The sequence below is a fragment of the Nilaparvata lugens genome, unplaced genomic scaffold (assembly GCF_014356525.2).
Source record: "Nilaparvata lugens isolate BPH unplaced genomic scaffold, ASM1435652v1 scaffold5681, whole genome shotgun sequence".
NCBI lineage: Eukaryota > Metazoa > Arthropoda > Insecta > Hemiptera > Delphacidae > Nilaparvata > Nilaparvata lugens.
In genome coordinates this window covers 1-13,289 of record NW_024091475.1, presented here as the reverse complement: position 1 = coordinate 13,289, position 13,289 = coordinate 1, and the positions used below count along the sequence as shown (strand labels likewise).

Below are 13,289 nucleotides of genomic sequence, written 5' to 3'. Positions count from 1 at the left end.
ATAGTATTCAGTCTTAAAAAATCTTGATAGGCCTAGATATGGGCTTCTCCTATAACTCTTGTAATTCAATAAATAATAAATATATATATAAATGATACTTATACTATAGTGTTGAGGAATAAAAAATAAATTGCACACCATGAAAATTTCATACATATATTACACAAATAATGCAAAGATCAATCGAGGCAAAAAATATATATATAGAGCGATAAAAAATATAATATAAAAATAGAACAATAATTGAAATCAATAAAAATATCACAGGCTAAACTTTATATTCTAGATTTATGGCACGAATCATTACCATGTGCCTTTATCTTAAAATCATATGCATTCTTTTGCATGTAGCTGCGATATGCACTTGCTAATACTTGTCGACTTGGATAATTCAATCAAAAAATGTGTGCTCTAAGATCAGCTTGATAAATTAGCCACTAATAATCCAAATATATATATATATTAAAATCTCTAGTACTTAGTAGATTTATTTGTATCGAATATATATTTTTATCTCAGGGTGCAAGATTCGGCACCTGACGGAATAGGTAGAGCCATTCATCTAGTGAATTAGAACTATAATAAATTATCGCAAATTGTATTGCAAAAAAATTAAATATTGTATGCATGTGTTTTAATAGCCTAGATTTCGTACTTCTTTGATTTAATAGAAATTTCTAAAATATTGATCTATATTTTTCTTTCAAATAAATACCTTTAATACTAATTTTTACTTGCGCAAGTATTACTCTTATTAATTTCTTAATTTATAATAAAACCCTTTCGGCGAGCTAGCTTTGATCATCAGATTAATTCGAAGCACTAGGGCGCCCATCACTAATTCAAATTTAATCACTCACGTGTCGAAAATCTTCTTGTAAGCCGCCGATGTCGATCCAACTCCATGTGGTCCGGGAATATGGTAGCCGGAATCGTCTCCTCCAAGGGGTTATAAATTTAATTAAAAATGAAAAATGACTTCTGCTTCACAATAGCATCACGAAGTCTTTTAAGAAATTTAATAATTTACTTTAACTTTAACTTTTACAAAATCATTAGTAAGGTACTACGCTCTAAAATATTTGGGGTCCTCTTATGGTGGCATTTGGCTGGCGAGTGCTGGTTCTTCCTTTTCAAGTTTTACAGATCCTCTTTCCGACTTTCAAATTAGCATAAAATTTAAATATCTTAGTCCTCCGCCATTTAGGTTCAAATAGATCTTACAAAAAATACCAAAATATTGCTTAGATTATATGATTAATAATTTCTTTGCATTCGAGCCATATCGATAACATAGATTACACAAATTTTAACACAAAATCTAGTACATTTATATAAATATATAGAAATATTTTTGAACTGGCCTACAGTTGCCGCCTATTAACTGTCGTTTTACTATTGGTGCATGCAAATTTTATTCGGTATTCATGCGCCTGGTAACTCTTATTTCCTGAATACATTAAATTATTTTTATTTGGTTTTTTATTTATGCTCTTTACATGCTAGTTAATATTCTATACATTAATATTAATTCCATGCTACTTAATAATTAGCCACGTGGACAGGTGTTTTTTCACATTGCACACCATCTGATTGCAATAAAGCTCTGCCAAGGGGTTTTGGTCAGATTCTACGTTCTACGGTTTGATCGATCTCTAGGTCACCGATCCGTGAATACATGTACATAACCTCAATCTTCAAGTATTTTATATAATAATCTATTTATGAGCAATAAACTTCCTTCAAATCCTTTTTAGGTTCTTGTACCATTTAGCCAGAATAAGCTGATGCTATCTAATCTTAGTTATTATCTATTTGGCGATATTAGCCAGTTACTTTATTTCAGACCTATTACTGTTTCTGTTAGGGCTTTTTGTCTACCCAGATTTAATATGTTACAACGATTACCACCTATACACAAAGTCTCAAAAAAGAATTTAAGTAATTGTAGAAATTTTTATATTTGCCCTTCTTTCCGTTATTATTTAAATTCCTTACCAAATGATACTAGTAAGATTACTATTATATCTTAACTCGAGAATTATTTTCAATTTTTCAAAACACCCGCAAAACACGATAGAAGTGCGACAGTAACGCATCCTAGTAGCGAAATGTAAAACTTCTGTGTGTGTGTGTGTGTATATGAGTGTATGTGCGTCTGTGTACACGATATCTCATCTCCCAGTTAACGGAATGACTTGGAATTTGGAACTCGAAATTTGGAACGTACTTACACTATAAGGTTCCGACATGAACAATTTCGATCAAATGCAATCCAAGATGACGGCTAAAATGGCGAAAATGTTGTCAAAAACAGGGTTTTACGCGATTTTCTTGAAAACGGCTCCAAAGATTTTGATCAAATTCATACCTGGAATAGTCATTGATAAGCTCTATCAACTGCATCAAGTCCTATATCTGTAAACATTGCAGGAGCTTTGCCCCATCTATGCAAAGTTTTATTTTAGATTCTCAATTATCAGCCTTCATATACAATTTAAACAAAAAAATTCAAGTGGAAAAGATTGAGCATGAGAATCTCTGCATTTAATGTCCAGTAACATTTCCACCTAAAATTGAAAATAAGCTTAAAATCCGAGAAAATGTGATTATTAAATTACAAACTGTTGGTTCTATTAAATCATTCACTATGAAGAGATAGCAGACCTCGTGTGTCTTTAGCGTTATTGACCTATCACTAGCTGCCTCATAATTATCTTTGAATAGTAGACTTGAGATGCGCGAGTACACTAGCGTCAGGTGATCAGTTTTCATAACGGCAAGGAAAGTTGTGTGAGTGCGCCACACCAGATTTTTTATTCATCAATCATCTTATTTTCCACGATTTCAATAATAAATTATTTCCATAGTTTCCATATTCTTCATTATATTGTCGAATAAGGGAAAAGATCAACAAATTCTATTAGAATTAAAAACATGAAAGAATTCCATGAATTTTTCCTTGTTATAAAAAACAATAAGCTGATTGAAAAGGGGAATTATTCATTATTGTTTATATAGAATCTCTATTGGAATTTAAAATACAAAGAAACATGAAAATCCTATTAAAATAAAAATCACGAATATTGAGTAAAAATTCAACAAAAATAGTTTCTAGTTCTAACACAACAAACTAATTGAGAAGGGAAATTATTCATTAGGCCTAGTTTAGGTTTGATTTCAAAATCCAGTTACAATAAAAAACATGAAAAACACTATATTAGAATACCGTAGACTAAAAGAGCTTATACAGTAATAAAAATATTGATAACTGCTGAACTGCAGCACCTTTAATAATGATTGATCATTATTATGATATTCATTCATAAATTTCTTTACCATGAAATTATATTCACCGTAATCTTATTGATTATATTAATAATCTTATTTTCTTAACCATAATCTTATTGATTACTTTTTCGATTTTTCACGTGAGAAATTGATTTCTTCTGGGCCTCTCCCACATGTATGACCCATCTCATGAAGCATAAAGAACCGCAAAAATATTCGTATGAAAAATAAGTTCATAATAATTCTACAAGTATAAATGGTTCACAAATAATATTCAGGGTTTTTAAATTTAAATAAACTAGAGTTCTTGTTTTGTGGCGTGCAATGGGATTTCTTTTCATTTTCTTTTTTGTGAACTCTTGATTAAAGTAGGACCAAGTAAATACTGTAAATGCATATAAAATATGAATAAATGAATTTTAAATCACTGAAAACAGTGATTCTAGTTGTTTATTTCAATATTCGTAAAAATTAAATTAACGTTCATTTTATGAAAAATATGTTGAATCAATTTAAAAAATCAAGTTTTAATCATGAATAGATAAAAAATTTGAAAGAAAAAGTTTCAAAAAAAGTTCCGCCCGAACAGGGACTTGAACCCTGGACCCTTAGGTTAAAAGCCTAATGCTCTACCGACTGAGCTATCCGGGCTCTGTTTGGAGCATCTAAAAATTTCATACTTGATAGACCGTATTCTAATTACTGAGCCACATTTTTTCAAGATTTTTTATAAATATTCCATTTTTATTCTCATGATTAGAATTTACAGAGTTAATTTTTTTTATAATATTAAATTTTATTCCTTAGTTTAAAACTGTCTAACATGAACATAATTAAGAAACTAAATCTAGACTTGACAAACATGAAATTTTGCTTCAATTCCAAGCATCAGCTGATTTATCAACTGAAGGAAAAACTGAAAACTGTTTCTGCTCATTTTGACCAGTTGATAGAAAGTTTTAAAAATATTTCATGTCAATGTTATTTTAAGATCATTTGATTGCAAAGTAGTTGTCGGTCCATAAAATTGCAAAAAATGTTGTGCTTGAGAAGGTATTGGTTTATATTATAAAATATGAGTTTCCGTATAAGTTTATGTATCAATTTTCAAGTTTTATTCTTGTGACCTTCCATAATCACAATTATTCACATTTTTACTTCATGTGAATCAATTTATTCTATTTGCATAGCAGCTTGAAGCATTTTAATTAAATATCTTCTAATAATTCACTTTCATTGAAAATTGGTGATAGAAGCTTTAGTAGTGATGAAAGTAAAATAATAAATATAACCTCCAAACAGTAGCGGTAATCACCAATTATATTACAATATAATAATATGTTAGACAGGGGTATTACATTATATTATAACTATTCTTCATTAACAAAACCATTTTGTTTTAAGTTGCCTTGAACCATAAGTTTATTCATGGCTAGATTTTGCATTAGCCTACTGCCAGCCCAGATTTTTATAAAATTCTTAGATGCAAAATATCATGCATTAGAAATACATTCACTTACATTCATTCAAGTAATCTATGCATTTAAAACCATGAATTGATCTGAAGTAACAAACAAGAAGCTCCAAAACAAGGTAATAGCTTACTAAAATACATTTAGGGGCAGCATTTTATAAAGAGAATTTTGGTAGGCTGGTCTACTGGTATGTCAAATTCTTCAAACTTTACAGCAATTATGTTGAAAAATAATCAAAAGTGTAAGTTTACTTTTAGTGAAAAAAAAAATTATATATACATTCGTATTTTATTTAAGGCCAATCTGAAATTTTTCTGTTATTTGTTCTACCCTACTCAGTATATTCTACAATATTTTTGTTCCAGTTTCTCGTTAGCTGGTCAGCTATGCAGAAGTTCAGCAGTACAACCCTCAACTCTAATGGCGTGAGTATTAAAAATATCTAACCTACATAGGCTACTGCAATAAACAAAAATAATGTTGTTACCTATACCGTAATACCATCAACCAACTTTGCTCCAAAGGTCCCTTTAATATCATCTTATTGTGGCATAAGGCATTGAAATAATTGCCCTATAAAATGAGGTGTTCGGTTCATAAAGAATAATTCATCTCAAATTCAACCATTTGCCCATTCTGCATTTTTTTAGTTAACTATATTATGATTGTCTACACTGGATACCATAGCAATGTCTAAAAGTTTTTCTAAACTAAGTTGATTTAAGATACAGTGTTCCTGCTTCTCCTTAGTCGAATATGACCCTGCTCCTCCTTAGTAATATGTTTCCATCACAGATGAAAATATTTTACTCGAAATGAAAGATACTTTCTTTTTCTCCCTGAACAAATATAGGCTTAATACTATTATTATTGTACAATATCATTCATATTAATTCAAAAAGAGAGTAATTTGAAGGGGATAAGGTTGTATATTGTAAGTTAAGACATTCAAAAATATAAAGCTTTAAAAAATCTGGTTATTTTTGGGTATCTGTAGTAGTATAATATGATAATTATTAAAATATAATTTTAAAGAATTGCTGTTAGAATCCTAACTGGAGAACAAAATCTCTAGTTTTGGCTTAGTAACTACTAGCCAATAAAGTACAATTAATGCACTGTGTTACTTATAGTTCATTCACTTGATTTCATTCATGTTCTTCCTTATTGCTAGATAGAATCAATAACAATGCGTACAACATTGGATAATTTCTACAAAGTTGACAATATTTTAGAAAATAAATTCTAAGGTTAAAATATCCATAGCTCATGTAATGAAAAATACACAACATACTTTTCAATGAATAATGCCCGGTTACAGTGTCGTCACATGAAGTTACTCGTAAAAACTTAAGTCACAAGGACGGGAAGCGCACTTTTGCAGGCGAGAATTATGTTTCTAGTCAAGGCGTTAGCCGAGACTAGAATTTCATACAAACACTGCAAAATACATTCACGTCCAAATAATTTACACTATTTTTTGTTATAAGTTTAAGTCTCTTACAGAGTATATTTTTTAATGCTGGCAAAACTGCTATACTGATCATTTGCACGTCACAATTTCACGACACATAGTTATTTGTTATTTTGAGCAACTCAAAGACATTTATATCAATGTACCTGAACTTTTTCTCTTTTCATTTTTGACTTGTGCAACTCACAAAGGCCTTGAGCTGTCATTCTGCACGTTAAAAACCTACTATTATTGTGTGTATTTAGATGTGTTCTAACTTGTCTATTTGTACAAATAAATGTATTATTATTATTATTATTATAATCTAGAAAAGAATAATTGAGAAACAGAAAACATTACCTGCTTGTGCTGACATTACTACATGCATTCTATAAACATAACCTAGTTTACAAGTTTCGAATCAGGAATTTCTTGATTGTAGAATTTCTTGCTCCCTGAGTGAAAGAGAGAACCGGTTTCACCCGATCTCCGCCCTTCTAGGTCAAAATGAAGGCATCAACGTTGGTACTCAGCAATTTAAATAAATTTCTCACTCTTATTACCTTCTATCTTTAAATGTTTAAGTTATTTATATATTGAAGAAATGAATTTTAAGCACGAACTTTTTCAACTTATATTGAATTTATTGAAGATCCAGATTTTTAAATGAGAGTGGTGACAAACCAGCAACCCTTACCACTCTTTATCTTTAAATGTATCAATTCTCATATATTATACAAATTAACTTGAAGCACTAGCTTCTTCAAATACATTGAATATATATTTTTCTACAGATCCAGATTCTTGAAAATGAGAGTGGTGCCATACCAGGAACCCCAGTCTGAAACCTACGACAATAAGAATGCCCGACTGAATCGACCGCTATCACCACATCTGAGCATTTACAAACCTCAGATGCAGACTATCCTGTCGGTAACACACAGAGGCACTGGAATCGTCGCATACGTCTACGCTCTGGGCTTGGCTGCCGGTAAGATTTGACAAATGTAGAATGCTGAAGCGACTCTCTTCAAAAATGCATGAGATCCATTTTATTCCAATAGTCTTCTAAGGTTACAAAACATATGTCCGTTTCTTAGAGATAGAAGAAGGATAAACAAAAATGGCATTTTCAAAAAGTCTAATTTGTTCAAGTCTAAATTAAATGAGTTTAATTTTATTCCAATAGCGGCTCTCATAAAAATGTATGAGCTTAATCTTATTCCACTAGTATTTTAAGGCTACAAAACAAATAACCGTTTCTGAGAGATAGAAGAAGGATGAACAAAAATTACATTTTCAATATAAGATATCATTGTCATACAAAAGTTTGACCGAAAAACGGCGCTATGTGTACTGTAATTGAACAAAAACCAGTCTTGGATTGAATGTGACAACTAATTTGAATTGTGAGACAACACTGATTTTTTATGATGTTCAAATAGGTATAAGCATAGAAAAAAGATAGCATATAAGAAGATATTCTATGGTATAGGTAGTTTATGTTCCAAGTTTGAAGCCGATTACTGTCGACTACTGTCTTATTACTGTTTTGTTGGGGTGAGATTGTAAGAACGTCACAGTATGCGAGTCCACCAGAGACCCATAGCTTCACGAAAAAAGAACTACTTGGACCATCAGCTTGAGTTGACACTGGAAATTGGAACATAAACGCCCAATACCATGGGATATCTTCTTGTGCTCTATGGTATAAGTTAGTTGCTCTTTACTCTCTATGATCATTCAATAACAATAAACTTGTTTAAGCAGAATTACTGAATCAATAAAGGTTTATATCTTGAATTTTCATTGAATAATAAAATTTAAAATTTATGAGAATATTATGCTCTCATTTGCAAGTACGCTAAATTTTGTCTTGGTTGTAGTAAAGTTAAACTCTGAACCACCTACAATTTGAAGGTGAACACTATGAAGGTATATTGATGTTAGAACATTAGGCGAACACTCAAAATTTCTAAATTAATTATAATTATGTTTGGCTGCTCAGAACCCGTGAAATTAGGATTATTAAATAACAAAATTAAACTATGAGATAATAAATAATAAATAAATAAATAAATTGTATTAACTCTAGAATTTCAAACATAGAGTATTGTCAATAAAAAGATTAAAAAAGGAATAATCTCAAAATACTAATTATAAAATTCACTGAAAATCTACAAATATATTTACTTTTGTATTCTGTTGTTTTGTTACTTTTGTATTGCGCGTCACATGAATCTCTCAATATTCTTCGTAATCAATTGGAATAATTCTCACTATTATGTGGACTCGTCTATTTTCAAAATAAAATAAATAACGTTTTTTTTATAATTGCATTAAGTAATCATGATTTTGTTCAGAGAACTTTACATAATATGTTGAATAATGCATTTGACGGTAAAATTATGACTGTAAAGAAATAGAAATAAAAGTGTGTTGGAATTGTTCTTTACGTTTCCTGAAAAATTTTTATTTCGTGATGTATCTGGTTTTGCAAATAGACGACTCATGTATTGTTGTAAAACTTTTCATGTACATGGTGGCCCATAAGTCAGTTGACGCTAGCAATTTTAATCTAATATCCTTTTGTCAACTGACTTATGGGCCACCCTGTAGTAAGTTTAAATTTTTAGCGATACTATACCCTTGTATATCATATTCTATCGTGTAATCTGTTGTATTATTTTTCGAAATAAATAAATCGCATCGAATTGGTTTTCAGGATCCTTCTGTCCGTATACGTACCCTGAGATCGTGAATAGTGTTGCAGCATTTGGCATTCCTGCTGCTGTAATTTTCGCATTCAAGTGGGGACTCGCTTTCCCAGTCACCTTCCATACGTTCAACGGAATCCGCCACTTGGTAAGTCTTTTCTCAATTTCATATTTATTTACATTGATTCGGTTTGTACGAGAGTCATTTATTTTTTAACCTCTGATAGACCAAAATAAACGACGAATGTATATAAAAGAATTTTTTCCACTAAAAGATACTTACAATTATTATTCTTCAAGATAATTGCCTGGAGGAGGGTTTATCAAAAAGGCATTTGTCATAACAGTGGACCAGCCTACAAAATCCTCTTCATAAAATGCTGCTGCTAAGTGAGTTCAAGAGGGCTATTACGGGCTGTTTTGGAGCTCCTTCATGGTTTGAGAGCTCTGCCCTTGAGTATGGGGAAAAAATATAAATGAATAGTGGCCAAGTCAGATTTGTATGGTGGGTGATCGAAATGATCCCATTTGTTTTTCTGGAGAAGCCGTTTGGTTGCAACAGCACTGTGAGTCAGAGTTGTCATGCATCACGACGATTTCGAAAGTCATTTCAACTGACGTCTTTCATTTTACGAGACCATTCACGCAGATCATCATCACTCATAACGTTTCTGCGTAAACTTGAATCATTTCTCGTTAGAGTTATGCTAAACAATTGCATTTTTCATGCAAAAACTAATAACGCTACGTAACTAGCATTTTGCGGCAGACTCAACTGAGGCGGCCATGTTTGAGGGTCTATAACTAGACAACAGTTGACTTAAAGTATTGAATTCTACTAATAACTAAGTATTAAATTCTACTAGACAGCAGTTGACTTAGAGTATTAAATTCTACTAATAAATCTGTAGATCACCGACTTAGTTTTTTTCTATTCAACCAATATTTGGCTCCTGCCCAAATAGATACGTCCTTATTATTTTGAAGTATTCCAAAACTTTTGATATCACTCTCTTACCTTCGCAATCACAAGACATCACACTTAGAAAATAAAGTTAATTTCCTAAAAAAAATAATCATAGAGTAGGCTATCACTCCCAGGTAATATGGCATGTTATTTGAATCCGTTTGAAAAGTCTCATAATTATTTTGTTTTTATCTCACACTTTCTAATGGTTTCCGAATTGAACTTTTTCAGAACTGGGATATCGGTCGTTCCCTTTCCATCAGTGGAGTCTTCAACACTGGCTACGCTGTGCTAATCGCTACCGTTATCATAAACACAATAATTGCTATGCTATAATTCGGCTTCAGTATTATTAGAAAAAGTGTAAGTGAATTACTGTATTATTTTTGTTCTCCACCTATTCAAGCATGTCAACTATCTTCTACTTACGGAATTCATTCAAATTTGTGTAATGTCTGTTTGAAATAAATGTTATTTATTGAATACGATGCTTTCTTCTAAGTACTTAAATAGAATATTAGTTTAAATTCAACCATTATTTGATGGGTTTGGTTCTTATGTGTACTTTTCAATAATAAATAAAAATAATTGATTCTCATTAGAGTGTTCAAAATTATGATTAAGTGCCGGTTTCCGAGCTCGGGATTCAGCTAAGTACTAGACTTTAAACAGCTGGAGTCAGAAAATTGGCTTTCCGAAACGGGGCGTAGCCAAAGTCACGTTTAAATTGAATTTCGAAAACCTAGAAAATTGAACACAAAATAAAATAAAGAGAAAATAGTGGGAAGTTTAAGCTATTTTTAATTATTTATGAATGTTTCATTACGTCAAGGAAAAACGTTTCCAATTATGGAAATTAGAAAATTTTAAAAGATTTATTTTGCTGCAACTATTTACTGCGACTACGCCCCGTTTTGGAAAGCTAATTTTCTGACTCCAGCTGTTAAAGTCTAGAACTTAGCTAAATCCCGAGCTCGGAAACCGGCACTTAATCATTCTTATTCTTATTCAAGTTATGATATTCACTTCAAAATGGCAGCATTTGTTTACAGTAAGGGAAGAATTGGAGTTGTGAAGAATGGAATTGTTCGACAATTGGGAAGAATTGATGTTCATAATGAATCCTGACATCCTGTCAGTTTAAAGTGAATCCATCTATAAGTAACAAACGACTTGTGGCCGGTTGCAGAGTCGTCACATAAAGCTAAAATCAGGCATTTAACTTATTTATTGCTGCCATAACTGCACTTTTCGTTGCACAGATGTCAAAGTAAACTATAGCTCCCATAAAACTAAAAACGCCCAATTAGACACATGATTTCGTTGTAGAGTCGTCAAATAGAGCTTATTTATGTCTCCAATCGCTAAAAACTGTCATTTAAGATATGAGCCTGATGTCGTGCTGTTAAATGCAATATCTACTCCCACTACATGCATTTTAGAGGTTGTGATAGCATGTTTTGAAAGATGTTTCGAAAAACCATCTGTAAGTAAATTATTTTTCTCTCCCTGTGTTTATAAGCTCCAAATCGCTATGGCACCAAATAAATATGATGAGAAATCTTGCCAAAAGCCAAGAGTCGCCATATGGTTTATCAATTTTATGTGAGGTCTTTTAGGTATGTTCACAGTGATGTCGATTAAAACTTTCCCCGATGTCAAGACATGGATTGTATAGAAGCATGTACGGAAAAATGTGAATAGAGCTGCAGTGTGACCTATGTGTGATGCTAATTCGAGATATTATAGCTAAATGGGCTTCCGCAAACGACTGTAAAACGACTAACCATTTAGGTGAGTGATTTTAAACTATGTCTCACATAGCTATGTTTGATTTTATGTAACGACTCTGCAACCGGACATTGAAGACAGGTTTTTTTCTACACTGGTCTTAGAAATAAATAGTCTATTGGTTTGGTTAATCTTTTATTCAGCATACAGTCATCCACCATACATTGATCATTCAATTTCATGAACAACCTGCACTTGTTTATTGTGAACTTCATGTTAGGTTTACACATTGTGGAGGATATCCTATAATTGGCTTTCCAGAAGACTTGAGGCCAGTTACATAGTAAACCCTGCCATCGTTCTTGGTTGGTGGGGAAATCTCCTGTAGAATCTGTGACGTTGTCACGAATAAAGTGTCCAGTTTTTTCCCTCCAAATGCGACACTTGTCACCTGTTTGCCTGGTATTTTTATCGACCTCAACAGTTTACCAGACTCCGGGTCAATCCTCAATACCTGTCACATAAAAAACAAATTTATTTATTTCTTTACAAATATATTTTTACTCATTTATTTTGAAAGTAGTTACAGATGAATTCACGAAGAACCTTACATAAAAAAGAAATTACTAACTTATGAATTATTTTTAGAATCATGCATAAAAATCAGTTTCCAAATACTTATTGAACATTCAGATTAAATCAAATTAATATTTAAGATTTAAAACATCAAATCCAATAATTTACCTTCAATAAAATAAAATAAAAATACATTGTATTATAGGATGTATTATACAATGTATTCCAGGCACATCTTCATGCTTATCGCTATTCAAACCGCATTTAATCTACAAAATTTCTTTCAACTTCAATTTTGGTTAAAAACACGGTAAAATTTAAATTATTTTTACAATTAGTTGACTTGTTGAAAGAATCATGAGTTGGAAAATAAACATTTGATTTCACGATAATGGTTCTTTATATTTGTGAATATTCAACTAGACTTTTATTACATTTGAATTATGTGTTGTAAATCCATCCTCTTTCACTATCAAATTAAAAACACTTACTTTTTAGTAGTGACGTCGTTTCGACCAGTTGGTCATCTTTAGACTGAGGAAACAGTTTCGAGTTTCAGAGACGAGTTTTCTCAGTCTGAAGAAGACCAACAACAGGTCGAAACGTCTAAAAAGTGTTTCCACTTCAAAAGTGCATTCAATTCAAAATTTAAATTATTGTTTTGTCAAGCCGGACAACTTCAAAATATGCATAAATGATGAGTCTCTGCAATTTTATTTTAGTTTAAAGAATGATAATGTATTCTGAATTAAAATCACCTGTCCACCAATGAAAACGCCGACCCACAGCATCCCTTCCGTGTCTATAGTTACTCCAGTTGGGAATCCGGTTATGTTATGCTCTTTCAGAATGAAGATTGCCCTTCTGTTCGCTATAACAATGAAATCACTATCACGTACTTCAATAAAAATTGACCAACCTCAAATTTCTGTCCAGTTTAATTAAACTCTTGAAGTTATAATCTCGGAGATAACTGGTATTTTAGAATAATACTCAAGCCAGAATTACACCTTCCTAATCACTTTCAGCACAGCTGACACAAATTGAAGGAATTATCAAACTCCTCTAGCATATCAGGC

The 13,289-nt window shown here is 31.6% G+C and overlaps 2 protein-coding genes and 1 non-coding gene across 3 annotated transcripts; 1 reads left to right on the top strand and 2 right to left on the bottom strand.

Annotated features, from left to right (window-relative positions):
- Positions 1-3,869: 3,869 nt before the first annotated feature.
- On the bottom strand, positions 3,870-3,942 carry Trnak-uuu. Its single transcript has one exon. It is a non-coding gene; the product is annotated as a tRNA-Lys (tRNA).
- Positions 3,943-4,168: 226 nt separating this feature from the next.
- Positions 4,169-10,386, top strand: LOC111046154 (succinate dehydrogenase cytochrome b560 subunit, mitochondrial). The gene is made up of 5 exons (XM_022331647.2): positions 4,169-4,344; positions 5,132-5,191; positions 7,014-7,210; positions 8,945-9,084; positions 10,135-10,386. The coding sequence occupies exons 1-5, from the start codon at positions 4,328-4,330 to the stop codon at positions 10,237-10,239; spliced, it is 519 nt and encodes a 172-aa protein (XP_022187339.1). The 5' UTR covers positions 4,169-4,327; the 3' UTR covers positions 10,240-10,386.
- Positions 10,387-11,817: 1,431 nt separating this feature from the next.
- Positions 11,818-13,080, bottom strand: LOC120356060 (regucalcin-like; the record flags this gene model as incomplete). Its single annotated transcript, XM_039444865.1, is given in 2 exon segments — positions 11,818-12,148; positions 12,969-13,080. Coding segments are annotated over 2 exon segments (355 nt in total), but the record flags the coding sequence as incomplete, so codon positions are not given.
- Between the last annotated feature and the right edge of the window lie 209 nt (positions 13,081-13,289).